General features: G+C 35.3%; 1 protein-coding gene across 2 annotated transcripts in view; it reads left to right on the top strand.

Annotated features, from left to right (window-relative positions):
* Positions 1-19532, top strand: part of LOC114053899 (rho-associated protein kinase 1) — a 143922-nt gene that overhangs the window by 54316 nt on the left and 70074 nt on the right. For both annotated transcript variants that reach the window (XM_027877018.1, XM_027877017.1), the window contains exons 3-8: positions 6475-6575; positions 9213-9350; positions 10922-11097; positions 11444-11528; positions 15957-16101; positions 16409-16547. In XM_027877018.1, the coding sequence (XP_027732819.1) occupies positions 6475-6575; positions 9213-9350; positions 10922-11097; positions 11444-11528; positions 15957-16101; positions 16409-16547 (784 nt within the window). The remainder of the gene's footprint in view (positions 1-6474; positions 6576-9212; positions 9351-10921; positions 11098-11443; positions 11529-15956; positions 16102-16408; positions 16548-19532) is intronic.

The following is a 19532-nucleotide window of genomic DNA, read 5'->3' as shown; positions in this document are numbered from 1 at the left end:
TGTCACCTTTAACTTGTTTCCCCTACTCCCCATATCCAGCTCAGTTCAACAAACCTTAAGTACCATATGTGTGCAAGTCACTGTTCTCGGCAATCATGAAACAAAGATCAAGAAACTTATAGTCTACTGAGATTAGGAGTTGAGGAAAAGGAGTATAATCTGCACACCAGTTAAGTATAAATTATAGTAGGAAGTTATGAGTGAAAAGAGAACAGATAACATCCTCTAGGAATATTTGGGAAGAAAGAGAAGGGTCAGATCACGGAAGGGTCAGATAAAACTGCATGAAGAACTTAGTACCTGACCTAACCCTTGAAGGAAGCTGAAGATTCTAGGAGGTAGAGAAGAGGAGAGGGTGAATTCTCGGCATAGGAGTCAGCCTTTCAAAAATATGGAGGCAAGGAGAGAATGCTAACTTATAAAGAGAAGTAAATAAAAACAAAATTATAGTGTTTTAGGAACGGCCTCAGATCATCTAGTTCAACCTCTCCCTGAGCAACCTCTGTCTTTTAAATATCAGTGCCAAGATCAACTTCTGTATTTTTTTTGGAAGTCCCCCCCCCCCCCAATAATGGGGAACTCACTACCTTACTACACTGCTTCACAGTGTACTTCATTTTTAGACAAGTTTAATTGTTAGGAAGGCTTCCTTGTGGTGAGCTGTAGTCTCACTCTCTAATTTCTACCCATTGGTACTAATTGTGCTTTTTGTAGCCAACTAAAATAAGTTGTTCTTGAAGGTTGCCAATGATCTTTCAGTTGTAAAATATGAGGGTCTTTTTTTTCAGTTCTCACAGCCTCCTTTTGGATTTTCTCCTTTGTGTTGATGTCTGCGATACTACTCTCTCCTAATTGTCCTTGTGTAGTGCTCCTTGTCAACCTCCATTTCTGGATTGTTAATCTCCTATTTCATCCTTTTCCCACTCTGACTATCTCCAGCCTCTGTTCTGGATCCTTTTCTCTTCTCTCCCTGTGTTATCTTCCTTGGTGATTTTATCAGCTCCCCCTGGGTTCAGTTATCACATAGATGCAGATAACTCCAAAGTCTATATACTGTTTTCCTGAACTCCAGTCTTAGACCTCCACTTAACTGTTGAAAATCTCTACCTGGATGCTTGTATCTCAAACTCAGCAAATCTAGAATTAAACTGATTCTCTTAAATTAACTGCTTTTCCAGATCTCTTATTGTTAAGGCCACCAGCATCCTCCAGTCACCTATGCTTCTAACCTTTGCCACTTTATACCCTTTCAATCTTATATCCAGTAACCAATTCTGTTGAATTTACCTACATAGGATCACTTGATATCCCTCCCTTTTGTTTCACACATTAGCTTCTTTAAGGTTTTTATCACTTCTTGGATTCCTTAATGATTTCCCTGCCTCTCCAATTTGTCCTTTGTTCCACATACCAAGATAATCTTCCTAAGGCAAAGATCTATGTCATTTTTTAAAGTTTTTATAGAGATGTCATTCACTTCCCAATAAATAATTCTTCCTTCAACACATTCTCATAAAAAAAAAAGGTAAGGGAAAAAATCTAATGTAGTAATTATACATGAGAGCATTTATAACTTTCCGTTTTTGTCATTTGCTATTTAAATTTTAGTTATTTGGAACTAACATCATCCTTTGCTTTTGACCTGAGTATTACCTTTTAGTGTTGTCTTTATTTATATTGTAGTAGTCATTGCAGATATTATTCTCTTGGTTCTGTTTATTTCATTCTGCATCATTTCTTACTATGTTTCTCAGAATACTTCTTGCTCACTTTACCTTTTAGTTCAGTAATATTCCATTACATTAATGAATTTCATTTTTAAAATCATTAATTGTTGGGTACAGTACTTAAGAGCACTGTCTTTTGCAGTGACCAAAAGTAGGAAATAAAATAGTTACCCACTGATAGGGAAATGGCTGAACAAATTGTATGTTAAATTAAGATATATTGTTCCATAAGAAATGAAATGATATATGTTAGGAATTCATAGAAACATCAGACAACTCTATGAACTTTTGAAGAGTGAAAGAAACAGAGTATATAGAATGACTAATAACATACACAAAAGCACAACTAATAGGCAGCTATGCTCTGATTAATTGTAATGACCAATCTCCATTCTAGAAAAAAAGTCAAAATATATTTCCTTCTTGTTTGTAGAGAATTGGGGAAATGACTAGGTGGAGCAGTAGATAGAATGCTGAGCTTAGAGTTAGGAAGACCTGTGTCCAAATCCATCCCCAGACACTTCCTAGCTGTGTGATCTTGGACAAGTTATTTAACCTGTGTTTGCCACTGGTGAAAGTAATGGCAAACCACTCCAGTATCTTTGCCAAGAAAACCCCACACACAGGGTCACAGAGTCAGACATGACTGCAATGACCGAACAGCAACATAGCATATAAGGTACTAAGGCTAATCCAATAATAACATTTTTTGTAAAATTAAGAATCCTATTTTATTATATATGGACTTTGCTATTAAGGAGAGCATACCTGACACAAACTTATTATCGGGTTGCTGGTGGTGACTTAGGCTCCTGAAAATTATGAGGTGAATAGGAAAAACATGTTCTGATTGCATTTGGTTATGCAAATAGCCACGGCTTGAGATTGAGTGGGGAAGACAAGGGAAGAAGGAATAAAAATAGTACCACTTTGTTTTTCCTTCCCCCTTAAGACCAATATAGGGTCCAGTCTCACTCTCAGAATGTATTCTCTCTTTTGTCCCTCACGAGAGGAGACACAAAAAGGAAAAAGAAAAGAGCATGCTCCAGGTTGGCGTCAGCTGTTCTTTCTACTAAGGTATTTTGCTTAATTGTTTTTCTTTTGTTACAAGGGGAAGATTCAATGTAGGTGCCATCATCAGACTAGACCTATGATTTCTCTGGTATAAAAGACTTCAAGGAAAAAAAATTCCTTTACCAATTTGAATCAGTAATAGTTCTGCCTCTTTGTAGTCTTAGAGAGTTTCCTGGGCTCAGGTCACAGAGCTATTTGTCAGAGGACGACCTTGAACTGAAATCTTACTTACTCTTAAGGCCCCCTCTATCTACAATGCCATGCTACCTTTCATGTAAAAAAAGATTGAATATAAGGTTACTCCCTCCTGCCCCCATACATCTCTGTTGTTCTTCAGTGGTTTCAGTCATGTCTGACTCTTCATGACCCAATTTGAGATTTTCTTGGCAAAGGTACTAGAGTGATTTGCCATTTCCTTCTCTAGCTCATTTTATAGATGAGGAAACTGAGGCAAACAGGGTTCAGTGACTTGCCCAGGGTCAAACAGCTAATAGGTGTCTGAGACCACATTTGAACTCAGTACTTTCTGATTCCAGGCCTGATGCTCTATCCACTGTGCCACCTAATCTGCCTCTATACACACACATACACACACCAAAAAAAAGGGTGTAACTACAAATGTTTTCATCGTATGTAATTTTTCTTTTTATCCTTTACAGTTGGGGGCTGTAGATATAGTAATAGGGTTGCTGGATTGAAGTTTAACTATTTTCTTGCATAATTCCAAATTATCATTTTATAATTTATTCTACTCCATGCTTGGTTACAAATTCTTCTATCCTCAGATATAGAAGATAAAACCTGCCATTCTTCTGATATTTTTTATGGCACTACTTTTTATATTTGGATCATCTCCAGTGGAGTTTATTGCTGTATAGAGTTTACTGTAAGAATCTAAACCTTCATCAAACAGCTTTCTATTGCTTTCTGGTTTTGTCCCAACTGTTAAAAAGTAAAAAAGTATATTCTAGATGTTGAAGGCTGATAAATCATTCATTGATCCAAATTAATTTGTCGAGCATTCATGAAGCATCTACTATGTACAAGTTATTTACATACAAAATTAAAAATCGTCTCTGTTTTTGAGGAGCTCTTGTTTTCCATGGAGCAATGTTTGCAAACAGATAGAAATATGCTCCTCCTTTTGATAATTTGAGGAAAGAGAGCTAAAGATTCCCCATAGGAGGTGACACATGAGATGTAACTGAAGGGTGCTAGGAATTCTGAGATGTGAAGGTGAGGGGAAAGTGAGTTGCAGAGGTAGTACTTGGGACAGACTATGTTGTGTCAGGGAGACAACAGGTGGAATCCAGCATTCTGGGAACAAGTAGGACAATTTGACTGGATTATAGGGTGTGTGAAGGGAAATAATATTTGGTAAGCCTGGAAAAGTAGGCTGGAGACAGATTGTATAGGACTTCAAGTGTCAAGCTGAGGTTTGCCTAGTGGCAAAAGGGAGCGAGTGAAGGTTCCTGGGTAGAAGGATAACATGGTTAGACTTATGCTTTAAGAAGGTCAGAATTAGGGGAATAGATTTGAGGATCATCTGTATTTAAAACTGGGAGTGAATCTGATTTTTCGCAGAAGACTGTATAAAAAGAGAAGGGGAATAGGACAAGTTTAGGGAACACCTACATTAAATATATTTTGGAGGGAAATAAGGGCAGCCTGAATGAATATTTAATCGTTTGTAACTAGTAAAGAAAACATTAAATATTTAGAAGAGGAGTAGGAGCCAGCAAAAAAAGACAGACAGATAAACAGAGATAGAGAACCAAGAGAGTGGAGCTTCTCTGACATCAAGGGAGAGGAGAGTATATTTAGTTGGAGGTGATGGTCAACAGTGTCAGCTATAGGTAATGTAAAAAACAAAAGATGCCAATAAAAATGACATACTTTTTTATATCTGAGAAGAAAAAAAAGTTAACTAAAACTAACTAGTACAGTGGAATAGTGTGTCGTTTTAATGTTTTTAAACAGAAAATTCTAATCATAATGATTATTTTTACATACAGTTTTTTATTTACTAACTTGAATGTTCTTTGTAGAAGCAATAATAGCTTATGTTTATATCATACTTTATAGCTTACAGAGAGCTTTCCTCATATCATATGAGACAGTATAATTGTTATTATCCTTAATTTACATGTGAGGAAACAGAGTCTCAGAGGTTAAGTGATTGGACCAAAGTTAAACAGCTAGTAGTCAGTGACAAAGCCTGAATTTGAAACTAGAGCTTTTGCCTTCATATTCAGTGCTATTTCCTCTACCCCAGGCAGATAATGTGTTCTAATTCTGGACAGTTAGAAAATGATAACATGGAATTTTTTTTTTAATGATCATGCCACATATTGACATTTCATTGAGATATGTTTTTTAGATACTTACTCTTCTTTGGCTAGTTTGTTTAGATTATTGTTTATCACTTTATAGAAATTTTACAATGCCTTTGTGCTGTGCTTTAGCATCAGTAGGTGATAAACTTGTTTACAGGTAGGCATATATAGAAGCTGCAGTATATTTATGTGTATATGGGGCAGCTAGGGGGCACAGAGGGTAGAGTGTTGGCACTGGCTTCAGGAAGGCTCATCTTCCTGAATTCAAAACTGGCCTCATACACTTACTAGCTGTATGAGTCTGGGCAAGTTTGCCTCAGTTTCCTCAACTGTAAAATGAGTTACAGAAGGAAATGGCAAACCACTCTAGTATCTCTGCCAAGAAAACCCCAAATGGGGTTGTGAAGAATAGGACTCAACTGAAAAATACCTGAACTGAACATGTATGCATATGTGTGTGTGCATGTGTTTGATTAAAAAAAAAAAAAAAAACTTTCTTTTTGAAGCAAAACAAGCATAGTACCATGCAACTTTTATTAGAATCTGGGACTTAAGTTTAATAGTTCTGTGTTTTGTACAACTCTGAAATATGAAGCTTTTCCATGTAATTTCATGCCAGTGTTGACCCATGTGGATTAAAATAGCCTTATTTTAACCCATGACCAAATTTGGAATTAGAATATCTATCCACTGGGAATTTGTAAATTATTGTAGTTTATAGCATGACAGGTTTATATAAATAATTACAGTGATTCCCACTGCTGTTTTAAATTAAAATTCAGTTTCAAATAGAGAGACATAATGAAACAAGTGCTGAAGATGCCAGATTAGGTTAGTGTTTCTTGTACCTGTTTGTAATATCTCAGTCATTTATTTGTACCATTTAAAAGGGGAAAAAAAGTTTTAAAATACTGATTAGAAAGAGAAAAATTTTACCCCATTAGAGCAGAGCATGTTACTTCTTTGCTTTATTGATTTAAAGCATTTTGATTTTAATTTCTATTTATATCTCATGGTAAATTAACCATCCAAACCTGTTTTATCTTCTGTTTTCATTGTATTTCTTGTGGCTAAGATTTTATTTTACTGTGTTACTATTATGTAGAGAGAGAAGTTATAGGCATTAAATTACAGAAAAATAGTCCTTTTGCTTAATTACTTTTTATTTACTGTATATCATAATTTATATTTTATTGAACCGAGAAGTTACCGATCATTTTGGATTTTTTTGTCTTTTACTTTTTTCTGAAAACTTGAATATGGAATGGAATACAGAATAAGTGAAATAAAAATAATAATTGTTTAATACTTATTTCTAACTTTTTCTCTTTACACAGATAAAGACACAATAAATAAAATTAGAGATTTGCGCATGAAAGCTGAAGATTATGAAGTAGTGAAAGTGATTGGTAGAGGTGCATTTGGAGAAGTGCAATTGGTAAGTTACTTCAGTGAACTTAATGATGATATATTTTTTGGTAAGGGTGCCTATATTGGTTCAACAGTTTTTAATTTGAGACTATTGGATTAAAAAAAAACCGATCACTTTGAATTTTGGTTGCCCAATTCCTAAAAAAGTATGCAAATTCTGGGGTAAAATTCAACCTGCAGTGATGTATTTTCCATAGGAAACTCAGGATCCATGCATAGGGAAAAAAGAAATTGAAGCTTCAGAAGTAGAGTCTTCCTGTTAGTAAGAATTGAGTATCTGATAAGGTTCTAGATAGCCTGTTTAAGTAGCAGGATTGGGAGTGAGGGGTATAATTTTCTTCCTCCTTCCTTTACCTAGCCTTGTAACAATACCTCATGTGTCCCTTTCCATCCTTCATTTCTCTAGACTGGATCTAAGTTGCCTGGCGTTTGCCTGGTATTTGCCTGTCATAGTAATCTTACTGGTTTGCTAGGTTATTTGCTTTCACAGCCAGTTGTCTTCCAAATCAACAGACAAATGATCTGTTTATTATATGATATTTAGTGTGCATTGTGCATCAGGGTCTTTCTCATGGTATTGGATTTCTTTTGGTAGATTTCTTTGAATACACACTTAAGCCAGATCCCTTTAATTACTAAAGCTCTAACCTAAAAGAGATAAAGTATTTTTTACGAGCTTACTATGTGCTAGGCACTGTGCTAAGTTCTGGGGTTACAATTACAAGCCAGTGTTCTAATGATTAAAGAGAATGCATAAAGGGGAGCTGGAAAAGGCAGGGAGTTTATGTGGGGGACAGTAAAGAGCAAGTGAAATCCTTTATCCAGAGGGGGCTAAACATTTTCATTTTCTTCCGATTAGAGATCAAGTACTATTTCCTTTTTCTTCCTCTTAGAGAAGAAGTAATTTTTAAGAAATATGGAATGTGAGTAGGTTTCACAAATTGGACCTTTTGGATCCAATGGTGCTAAAGATGGCACCATAAAATAAGTAAACTAGTGAAATTTAATGACCTCTAATAAGTATCATTTTTAGAAGAGTAAAAGTCTGAGCATTAAGATAACTATTGTGCATGAATTTCCCCTTCTCTTCTCCTTTTTACCTAATTTCGCTCTACTATCTGTCTCTTTCTCCCAAAACTTCTTAAGGTGCTGCTGCTAAAATGTGTTAAGAAAAAAACCTTTATTTCCTGAGGCAGTCCTGAGGCATTTTTGAATAACTCTGTTAAGAAATTTTTCTTTTTTCAAACCGAAATTTGCCCCTTTGTAACTTTTACCCATTGCTTCCACTTCTTACTACTTGATTAAAACAGAAGGAGTTTAATCTCTCTTTCACATGACAGCCTTCTTAGTACTCTAATTATAGTTCTCATATTCCCTCATCTACTCTTGTGCAAGCTAAAAATCCCTAGTACCTTCAATCAACCCTCATATGATGTAGAAGTACTTAAAAATGCTGGTTGATTAAGGTCTTTGACCATTCTTGTTTCCCTCCTGGACATTCTCCTCCTTATCAATTTTCTTTGTAAAATGTATTGTCCAAAACTCAACATAATACTTCAAATATTATCTGACCCAAGGTGTCACTCTCCAGATACTATGCCTTCCTTAAAACAGCCATTAAATCTGTTGGTTGCCATATCCCACTGTAGATTCACTGAGTGTGCAGTTGAGGAAAACTCTCAGCTCTTCTTCAAACTGCTCTCTTGCCATGCTTTTCACATTTTGTACTTAGGAAAGTGATTTTTAGAGACCAAGTAAGTATAAGATTTCATATTTATCCTTACTAAATTTCATCTTATTAGAATCAACCAAATGTTCTAGCTTGTCAAGATCTTTTTGAATCCTGACCTTGTCATTCAGTGTTCAATGTTGGTTATTTCTCTTAGCTTTGGGTCATCTGCAAATTGGGTAAAGAGATTTTGTATACCTTTTTCCAAGTCATTGATAAAGATGTTAAATAACATAGGGCTACTAAGCACAGATACCTGAGCTCTTCTGCTGCAGTCTTCCTTCTAAGCTAACATCAAACCATTAATGGCTGTTCTATGAGTTCAGCCAGGAGTTAGAATGGGAATTCTAGTTAGGAATGTAAAAATAAATAACCCTAAATTGGAAGCTAGCCTGTCTAATTCCTGTAATACAGAAATGGTGTTCATCACTGCAACAGATGGCATTTTTCTCCCATATAATCTCATTATAGAGACGAAATAATAAGGGCTAGGCATCAAAAGTGAGTGGAGGAAAGTGTATGGAGATTGGTTTGTCAGTTTGATTAGTTTTTGACTTACACTAATAATTAACATGGATGTTACTTTTTGTTTTATATAATTGCATAGCACAAAACAATAGTCAAAGATTTTCAGATATTAATGTAGACAAAAAATTCTGTCTTTTGTTAAAGTGATTTAAAATCTAATATAATTTGTCAAATATATATATACATATATTTCAGCTAAAGAAGGAATAATTGAAGTGACTGAACTGTTAAAATAATTTTTTGTCAAGTTGAAGTATTTATCAGATCTCATGAAGTTATTATACTCATTTAGTGAATTGGTGCACTTTATTGTGATTTCTTGAAATTAAGAAATGATTTGTCATCTAAGATATTATAATTGTTTAAAACAAAACCTTTGTTTTAAAGGTAAGGCATAAATCCACCAGGAAGGTGTATGCTATGAAGCTGCTGAGCAAATTTGAAATGATTAAGAGATCAGATTCTGCTTTCTTCTGGGAAGAACGGGACATTATGGCTTTTGCTAACAGCCCCTGGGTGGTTCAGGTATAGTTATGCCACTTTTTTATTTTATTAGAGCATAAATGTCTTAAAAGCAAGGAGAGAATAGGGAAAGAAGGAAGAAAGAACTTACTAAACACTTTCGATAGGCCAGCCACTGTGCTACGTGCTTTACAAATATTATCTTATTTGATTCTTATAACAACCCTGAGAGGTAGGTGCAGTCATTTATCCCTTTTTTTACAGTTGAGGAAACTGAAACAGAGGGTAAGTGACTTGCCCAGGGTCACACAACTATTAAGTGTTTGAGGCTGGATTTGACTCAGGTTCAAATTACTTCGAGTCAGCACTCTGTCCACTGTACCACGTAACTACCCTTGGAACTTAATTCAGTTAAATAAAGAGTTTGCAACTTTAGTAAAAACACTTTTATTTCTTAATGGTTCTATTGTATTATGATAAGTTGCCATTAAAGGTCATTCTATAGATAAGAAATAGTTGAGGAATCTCTATAGAGTTAAGACCAACTATGATGTGCCTGAAAAGTGGGCCTGCTTCTGTACAACAGATATATTTTTGCATTTGATGCAGTCTATTTAATAGGTTTTATTCATAGACAAGAATTTCTAGATTTCTCTTTATAGAATAATATTTTTCAACCCAGCATTAAGAGAGTCATTTTTCTCTCTAGTACTTTGCCTGAAATTACAATAAATTTTCATCAAGTAAATGGTATTACTTTGATTTTGTGATTTGATGTGTACATTACTTTAACTTCAGACTCAAATCAAAATAATGGAAATTGCCTTTGGCATCTTTCGGACAGTTTTTTTTTTAATGGAGTACTTTTTTTCTTCAAGGAGAACTATGTACATACCTGTACTGTTTTTATTGTTTAGTTGTTTTCAGTTGTATCCAATTCGTTGTGACCCCATTTGGGGTTTTCTTAGCAAAGATACTGGAGTTGTTGCTATTTGCTTCCTCAGTTCATTTTTCAGAGGAAGAAACTGAGGCAAACGAGTTAAGTGACTTACTCAGGGTCACAAGTAAGTGTCTAAGGTTGCATTTGAACTCAGGTCTTCCTGACTCTAGGACCAACGCTATCCACTGAGCTGCCCCTCATATCTGTACTAACAGGTTATAAATGCTAGTGATTTAAATATAGTGGTATAGATAGCCCCTTGTTACAGCTGTAGTCTAGTTTCAGAGATATCCTTCCATCTTTGAAAGTAGTGGGCTTCCTTCTTAGTTTCAAATTCAGAAAACAAATGAACAAAAAAACCCCAACCCAAAACAAAATCTCATCATTTAAATAGGAAACAAGTAAAATGGCTTCACTATGGAAGTAAAAAACCAATCAGGGACCTTGTGACCTTGGACAAATCACTTCACATCTCTGGACCTTAGTTTTCATGTATAAAATGGGGCCTGACCTCTGAAGTCCCTTCTTGCTCTAAATCTATATGCTTTATTTGCTATAGTATTTAGGGGCAGATTGTACGTAGAATGTAATTATCCTGAATTAATGTTTTTATAAGTAAAAAATTTATGTTGATAACCATTTTTCTTGGTCCTCTTCTGATAAAGTGACTATTTTGTATTCATATCTTAAATAGCTTTATTATGCATTCCAAGATGATCGGTATCTGTACATGGTAATGGAATATATGCCTGGTGGGGATCTTGTTAATTTAATGAGCAACTATGATGTGCCTGAAAAGTGGGCCCGCTTCTATACTGCAGAAGTAGTTCTTGCTTTGGATGCAATCCATTCAATGGGCTTTATTCATAGGTAAGAATTTAAATCACTAAAAATCATTTTCTTGGTTTGTTAAAATAAAAAGCTATGTAAGTTTATCCTGGCATCGAGGTTCCTTTTCTGCTAATATAACTGAAGAAGATAAATCTTTTAAAATTCATAAGCTTATCTTTCCTTTTTAAAATAGATATCAGTACATCATTCTACAGTTTTTATCACAGTCTGTTTAATGCAGAGGTCATTCGTGTAATCAGTAACACTTACATAACATTCCTTCTAACTTCTTAGCTTTAAAAGACAGTATATATAATAGGAAGACATTGCCAAAAATGTTTTGTAGTACTTTAGGAGTTAGCCTGATTTTTTTTTTTTTTTCTAGAGATGTGAAGCCTGACAACATGCTGCTGGATAAATCTGGTCACTTGAAGCTAGCTGATTTTGGTACTTGTATGAAGATGAATAAGGTTAGTATATTTTGATATAAGCATGGTTTAGCCAAATGAAGAAAATTACATTGTTAAAAAATGTTACTAACCTTATGTGGGCTTCTACAGTATTGACGTGGACTGTCTTTATTTGTTGAACTGGATACCATGGTAGCAATGTTGTATAAAGAACTTGTTCATGATTTATTTTTTCCTCTCTATTTAGGGTAAGTGTAGATTGCCAGATTTACTAAATCCTTCATAACAACTTTATAACATGTACTTATTGGTAACTGAAAATGGAATTAGTTTTAATATTACTAAATAGTTGTATCAGTATTATGAGTTGGCTCCAATAAGTTCTGTCAGTGTGTTTATACTTTTATATTTTATTGTGCCTTTGGATTTTTGAGTTACATTTTATTGTTCATAGCTCTAAAAACAAGGATTCTACTCATTCCCATTAAAATAGGACTTTATTTTAATGTTTAAGGTTCGTCAGAAAATAGTAACCAAATAGTTAAAAATTACCTTTTTCCAAGAAAACAACATTTATTAGTTTATTATGTATTAGGAAGAAATCCTCTTTGGCAGTTTTTAAACTAAAGGTTTTATTGCTGTTTTTAAAATTGATAAATGGGCAAGTTTTGTGCAAATTATGTAGAATTTATTAATTCAGTAAACTTTTATTAAGCTCTTATTTCTATAGTGCATTCTAGTAAGTACATGATAAGCCATGTACACAGATACACATAATGTATTAGAAGAGAAAAATTTATTAAAGGAGTTATAAACCATGAGTTCATATGAGAAACTATAGCTTTGAGGTGAATGTTGGAGAAGAAAAGAAAGAATCTGGTAAAACTTCCTAGAATTGGGGGTAATTGATCTTATAAGATGGCAACACAGATAGTTTTATTTTTGTATTTGCCCTTTTGCTCTTTGCATTTTCAAGCATCAGATATGGTATCAAGGTATCAGATTTTTTAGCAGTCCATAACTAAAGTCCTTATTTATTGAGAGTATATATGGTTCTTCAAAGATATTTTATGCCTTAAAACTGTAAAATTCCACTTGAGTGAGGTTTCTCAAATATTTAGCATATACTATGCAAGGCACTGTGTTAGGTGCTAGACATACAAAGATAAAAAATGACAGTGCCTCCCTTCAAGAAGTTTACAGTCTAATGGGATGTGTATATGAGGGATAAAGCAGTCACACCTAAGTAAGTATGGTGTAAGGTGATAAAACTACAGCAACCGGTCAGATAAAAAACAAGAAACTTGAAGTAAGAGAAATCACTTTTAGCAGCAGAGATCAGGGGAATCTTCAGAGAAAAATTGGTACATAAGGGAGGGTCTTAAATAAAATGAAGGAATTTTTATATGTCAAAATGTAAAAAGAATGTGTTTGGGCATGGGAAATGGAATATGCAGATAAACCACATTTGGAGTGGGAAATATTAATTAAGATCAACTAGTATCCTGGTTTGACTAGAGGTTATAGAGAAGACCATGTGAAATCAATTTGGGAAGGTAAGTTGAAGCCAAATTATTGAAGGCTTTAAATGCCATGCCTAAGTGGTTTGTATTTTATCTTAAAGGCTTGGGGAAGATACTTTTTTTTTTTTAAAAACAGAAGTGACACAGTCATATTGTGCTTTAGGAGGGTGATCTTGGCAGTAGTATGAATATATGGATTGGAGAAGGAAGAGCCTGGAGACAGGAATACCAGGTGATAAGTTGTTAAAACAACACAGGCAAGGAGTAATGAGATATTGAACTTGGAAGGTAGCTGTCTAATAGAGAAATCAGGATGGATGTAAAAGAGATTATTGAGGAATAATTAATAAAGCTTGATAATAGACTAGATGATGATGGGATGAGGAAATGGGAAGATTCAAAATTTATCAGGGTTTGAAAGCTAGATGGTCAGCAAGGTGGTGGTGCCATCAACAGAAATAGGGAAGTTTTTGGGAAGAGGAGCACGTAAGATCTTAGGCTTTTAAAGGTCATCTTGTCCAACCCCATTACATATGAGGAGATTGAGTCTTTGAGGGTCAAGTGAATTGCCCAGGGTTACGTAGATTGTAAATGGCAGACCTGAGATTTGAACCTAAGTCCTCTGACTCCAAACCCAGTACTCATTCCTCCATACCACACTGATTTCACTTTCAGACATGTAGCCCATGTAGCTTGAGTTATTGGTGGCAAAAGATTTCTAAGAAGCAATTAAAAATAAGCTCAGAGGTGAGATTAGAGAGAGGGAGAGAATGAATGAAGATTGAGAGGTGTAAAGGAAAAATAAAGGTGAAAGTTCATCTACCGAGAAGGATTAATAATAGAAGTGGGAGGATGGATGCTTGAGGAAAGTGAAGATTTGGAATATCTACTTTATGGCATGTGGTAGAGAGTTAGATGAGTAAGATTGCCATGCAACAATGAAGGTCCAATTAAGATTAACCAGGATGAATTTGTTGTCTCATTATGCAGTTTTATGATATTTTCCAACAACATTCTAGTAGCACAAAAGGTGGTGATGATGAGAGGAGAGGATTATTTTACTGTATGTTTTGTTTTTATTGAACTTTGCTCCCACCAAAAGTATACTCTCCCTTAAAACAGAAACAGCAAAACAGCCGTAACAAGACCTAATATGACAGCCATGACTAAGAGAGTAAACAGTATTGCTCATTGGTAGTCTATCACTTCTCTTCTTAAAAGAAGGACGTGTGCTCTGATCCCATTCACCTGGAATCATTATTAAGCATTGTACTTGATGTGATTTTCTTTTGTCCTCTAGTGTTGTCTTCAACATTATTATACATATATTATTATAATCATTGTATATATTTTATTAGTTTTACTTTCATCACTTTATGAGTTCATATGAGACGACTTATGTTTCTTTAAATTCCTTATGTTCTTTTTTTCTTATCATATGTTAATATTCTGTTACATTCACATGCCAAGATTTATTCAGTTATTCCCCAATTAATGGGCACCAACTTTTTCAGTTTCTAACTTTTATAAAAATGAGGCTAAAAATAGTTTTTGTTACTGAACCCATTGGGGATCATAAGCCCAGTAGTAGGCTTGCTGGGTCAAAGGGTATGAAGAGTTTAGTAAGTTTTTTCTTTTTCCAAATAATTCCAAGTGCTTTCCAGAATGATTGGATCAGTTCATGCTTCCACCAGCAGTGTATCAGTGTGCCTGCCTTCTCATAGGCCTTTTAACATTGACAGTCTTAAAAGCCTTTATCATCTTAGGACAGTGTATTATTAAAGTGACTGATTATGGATTCAAGACCATTAAAGGAGGAAAAAGGAAGATACAGAACAGGGATAATGGAGGAGATGCGAGAAGAGATATATGTTGTAGGTGCATAAAGGTTGCTTTGAAGGTACTGAAGTCATAATGTGGACAAAGATAAGTCCAACAAGAGTGATATGACAAGTTGTGGAAGGATAGGAGATTATATTCAGAAAAAGGAATTTCAGGGTTAAAGGTATTAGAAGTAGAGAAGTTTTAGGTAACAGGGAAGTCTAAAATGTGGCCACTTCTTTGGGTGTCTTGAGGGCAAGTGGAGCTGAAGGATCAAAACAGAGGAGGTTGATGAACTTGAGAAAGCAGTATATTAGTCATCAGTATCACTTTTTTCCATTGTCAGGGATGATACAGTTGGGGTGAAAAGGAAGACTGTTAACTAAGTGTTTCTCATTGAGGGAGGTAAGAGATAGTCTTAGAGGTCAGTAGATGGCAGGGATAAGGATCCAAATAGGGTGAAGTAATTCATTTGTTTTATGAATTTGAAAGGAGAGAGAGATGGGGTTGTTGCATGACAGTAAGGAATAGTAGAGTCATTCTGGCCCTGTGTGTTCTCTTACTCTCAGTATAATGGTGAAGGGTGTCCAATTTCATTTAGTGCCAGAAAACAGGTGGTCTGTAAAAGAGGAAGAAATTGAGGATGCCAAGGTAGTTTTTAAACAATAGAAAGAATATCCAGAGGACACAATGGGAAAGGTGGAAAGAGAAGGATAGGTACTGGGGAAAGAGTGTGACTAGGTTGACTGAGAATGACAGTACTGGTCAAAATAGCAGGAGAAAAAGCTTTTCACCTAATTAGGTGGTGTTACTGCATTACAGGTTTAAGAGGGTGAGAGATTTGGAGTTTAGTTGGAAGAATTCGATTAGTTGCGGGGTAGAGGGAATGCCAGATTTGTAGAAATATGCAGAATAAATCAAACTCAAGATTCTAAGTAGATTCTTGATGTGAGAGAAACTTGACAGATACCTTTTTCTGGATAATTTGGAAGGCTGAATAGTTATGGTGTGTGAAGGAGGAAGGTCTTCACTGATTTCCTCTCTAAGGTAATTCTAAAAAGGTTTTATTAAGGAAAAAATTCTTTTGTATGACTGAGTTTATATCTATATTCGGATTCATACTCTGATTTACCATTTTTTACAGGAAGGTATGGTACGATGTGATACAGCAGTTGGAACACCTGACTATATTTCTCCTGAAGTATTAAAATCCCAAGGTGGTGATGGCTATTATGGGCGAGAATGTGACTGGTGGTCAGTTGGGGTATTTTTATATGAAATGCTTGTAGGTGAGTAAAATAGAACTTAATATATTTATAGTATAGTTTATCCTAAAAAGTCATCATTGAACTATTATCTTTAGCTTTTATTTTGCTAATCTGTTTATTTTGGTTTATGTGGAACAAAAAGCTCCAATAGTCATTAATCATAAGGTATATTTTCCTGATATATCAATCTTTTTTGGGTTCCAAATATGCATGTCTTTTAGCTTTAACTCATATGTATTGCATGTAGATTTGGATGCTTTTTAAACTTGATGTTGATGGTTTAAATGTAGTAGAAAATTTTGTTTTATTTCTTATATTACTTTTTCAGGTGATACACCATTTTATGCAGATTCACTGGTTGGGACATATAGCAAAATTATGAACCATAAAAATTCTCTTACTTTCCCTGATGATAATGATATCTCAAAAGAAGCAAAAAATCTTATTTGTGCCTTCCTTACAGACAGGTAAAGTATCTTACAAGCAGACAAAATATTTTAAAACTAGAATGCTAAGGGGATTTTCAACTCTCCATCTTATCTATGATGAGGACCTATATTTTAGCTATTAACTACTTATAATATAAAATGTTTTATTTTTAAATTAACCTCATTCATGAACCCAGGAAGAGTTGCATAACTTTCTGTCTTGTTGTTTTGATCTAAAACAGGCTGTGTTGTAGGGAGAAGGAATATTATCTTAGTATTTGAACCTTATTTTGTAGCTGCAGCTTTTGGCAACCTTCATTAATCATTGAGCTTCTCTCCCTTATTTACTAAAGCACAGAAATAAATAAGCCGTGATCATAGATTCATTGCATTTTAGCTGTAGAAAGGATTTTGAAGATCATGGAATCCAGTGATCTCAAATTTACATTTCACATATTAAGTTTATAGTACTAATCCAATTGTATCATATGAATTTTTGTTTCTCTTCACAAAGACAACAGAACTGCATAGTATTCCTTGTAGGTGGGGCTATATCTTTGGGGTTTGAGATTTCTGACCTACTCTAATACCTTCTCTTTTACCAGTGAAAAAGCTGACGGCCTCCTGCTTTGCCTGGGGTCACATAACTAACTAGGAACAGAACTTTATGAGTAGCACATAAGTTTCTTGAAGTGTAGTGTTCTAAAGTTGGGGCAAAGGGAAATTAATTTTTAATCTGAAATTTCTGAGTCAGATCTTCTTTCTTATTAGATTTGGTTTGTAGAAACATAAAGACCCAACTCCTTTTCCTTTTCTGCAATGGTTATCATTGGTCATGGGGAATTATGTTCCTCTCTTGGCAGAAAAACTTATTTGCCATGCTAAGTCTTTTATAAGGTACCATACTTTCCTAGCACTGCTGTAATTCCCTAGGACTTATTTCCTGCCCATTCACTGGAGAAAGATCAGTTAATTGTAATTTAATTCTAAAATACCTTCGATCTTTCAGAATTCCCTTGATGTTTAGACTGAGACTGTGTATGTGAAGCTACTACTGCATGCATATTTTCAAAAACTAAGAGCTTAGAAGAGGAAGAAGCTTTTAAAGTTTTTGAAAGACTTGTTATTTGTTTAGACTTAACTTTCAGGTTCCAGATTTCATTCTTGAGCATTTGTCCTTTTTCTCTAACGGCAAAATGATCCTGTTGGGGTTATAGTTACAAAGACATTTCTTTGATTTCCTTTTCACAATAGTTTAGATAAGATTTGGGAGGAATGTCAGATCTCATCACAGTGTATAACTTAAAGGAGATCCTCTCTCAACCATTGCACAAAGCAGCTGTTTAGCTTTTGCTTGATGAACTCCAGATAAGGAGTTCCGTTTTGGACATGTGTAATTCAAAATACTACATGTGAATATTTAGATGGAAATGCCCAGCAGTCGATGAGTGATATAGAAGTGGAGTTCAGGAAAGGCATGAGGGATAGAGATACAGATTTAGGAGTCATCCACATTAGAAATGATTGTTGGAATGAGGGGTTGAGAGGTAATGAGGTTAAAGGGGAACTGATGAGGTCACAAAGAGAAAGAAGAGGGCCCAGAGAAGAGCCATTTGAGACACCTAGGATTGGGGGTAGCATCTAGATAATGACCCTGCAGAAGAAACTAAGAAGGAATGGTCAGAGAAGTAACAGGAGAACCAGGAAAGAACATTGACTTGAGGAAGGAGTACCCAGCAGGAATTGTCAACAGTGTCAAAAGCAACACAAAATTCAAGGAGGTTAAGGACTGAGACCAGTCCATTAGATTTAGCTTTTTGGAGAGAGCCAGTTCAGTTGAATGGTAGGAGGGGGAAGTTACATTGTAGGGGGTTGACAAGTAAATGGAATGCAACCAATATGAATGACTTTTTCTTAGAATTTCTCCATGAAAAGGTGAATATGGGACGATCACTTTAAAATGGCAGACGGAATAGAGGGATCAAGTGAGGTGTTTGGGTTTTTTTGGGGGGGAGGTATTTTAAGAACAGAGGAGATGTGGGCATATTTGTAGGTAGTAGAGAAGGAACTAGTGGATAAGGAGAGATTATAGATGAGTGGGGCAAAGATAATCAAAGAGGCAGAGATGGGAGGAGAGGCACAAATAAAGGAGTTGGTCTTAGAAAGGAGAAGATCCAAGCCTCAGAACTAAGAGAAAAAGAGGAGAGAATGTAGGATGACGTAGATATTTTGATTTATAAAATAGTCAATAAGAGGAAATTCATAATGAATTGCTTTTTTTCCTCAGAATAAAGTATGAAGTGGGTTTCCTTTGTTGAGAGGGAAGGAGGTAGGGGGACTGAGTGGTATAGAAAGTTTGAAAAGAAAAGAAAAGGTTTGAAATAGCTGCTATTGGATAGAAAAATCAATCAGGGAAAGATAAGTGAGTAGTAGTGAGATCCCAGTCAAGATTGGATACCATATTGTTAACACAGCATAGTTGTGAGACGTTCTTTAGTGTGACTTTCAGCAGCCCTTGTGAGTAGCAGTGGAGAAAGTCAAAGGTGGGAGGACGACACAGGTTTGAGGACTGTCAGAGCATGAGTGGCAGTAGGACAAAGTGGGAAGACTTTTATTTGAAATGATTAATGATAGGGGCAGGACTGCAAAGGGAGAAAAGTGAAGCCAGAGCACAGTCCTAGACCTGGAAAGTAGGGAGGGGTGGAGTCAGTGGAGTTCCTGGTGAGGATACAGGATAGATTTAGGAGGAGTGAGGCAAAAGGACAGATAGAATTTCAGGAGCTTCTGGTTTGCCTCCTCTTTCTGTCTTCCCAGCTAGTTAATTTCCAGCTCATTGTTCATTAGAGAACAGATAGTATAGTGCTAGAGGGCTCAGGTAAGCGTACTTCCTTAAAGAACTTGGAGCTGATTCATCGGACTTATTCTCTGGGAAGACTCTTTCCCTTCTCCTGTAAGCAAAGAAATTAGGCAGTCTGGAAGTTAGCATGACATCTAGTAAAAAACAATGTGAAAGATGATAAAAAA

The sequence above is a fragment of the Vombatus ursinus genome, unplaced genomic scaffold (genome assembly GCF_900497805.2).
Source record: "Vombatus ursinus unplaced genomic scaffold, bare-nosed wombat genome assembly UNPS02014812.1, whole genome shotgun sequence".
Taxonomy (NCBI): domain Eukaryota; kingdom Metazoa; phylum Chordata; class Mammalia; order Diprotodontia; family Vombatidae; genus Vombatus; species Vombatus ursinus.
Note: the sequence above shows the minus strand (reverse complement) of the source record. Positions and strands in the feature narration are given on the sequence as shown.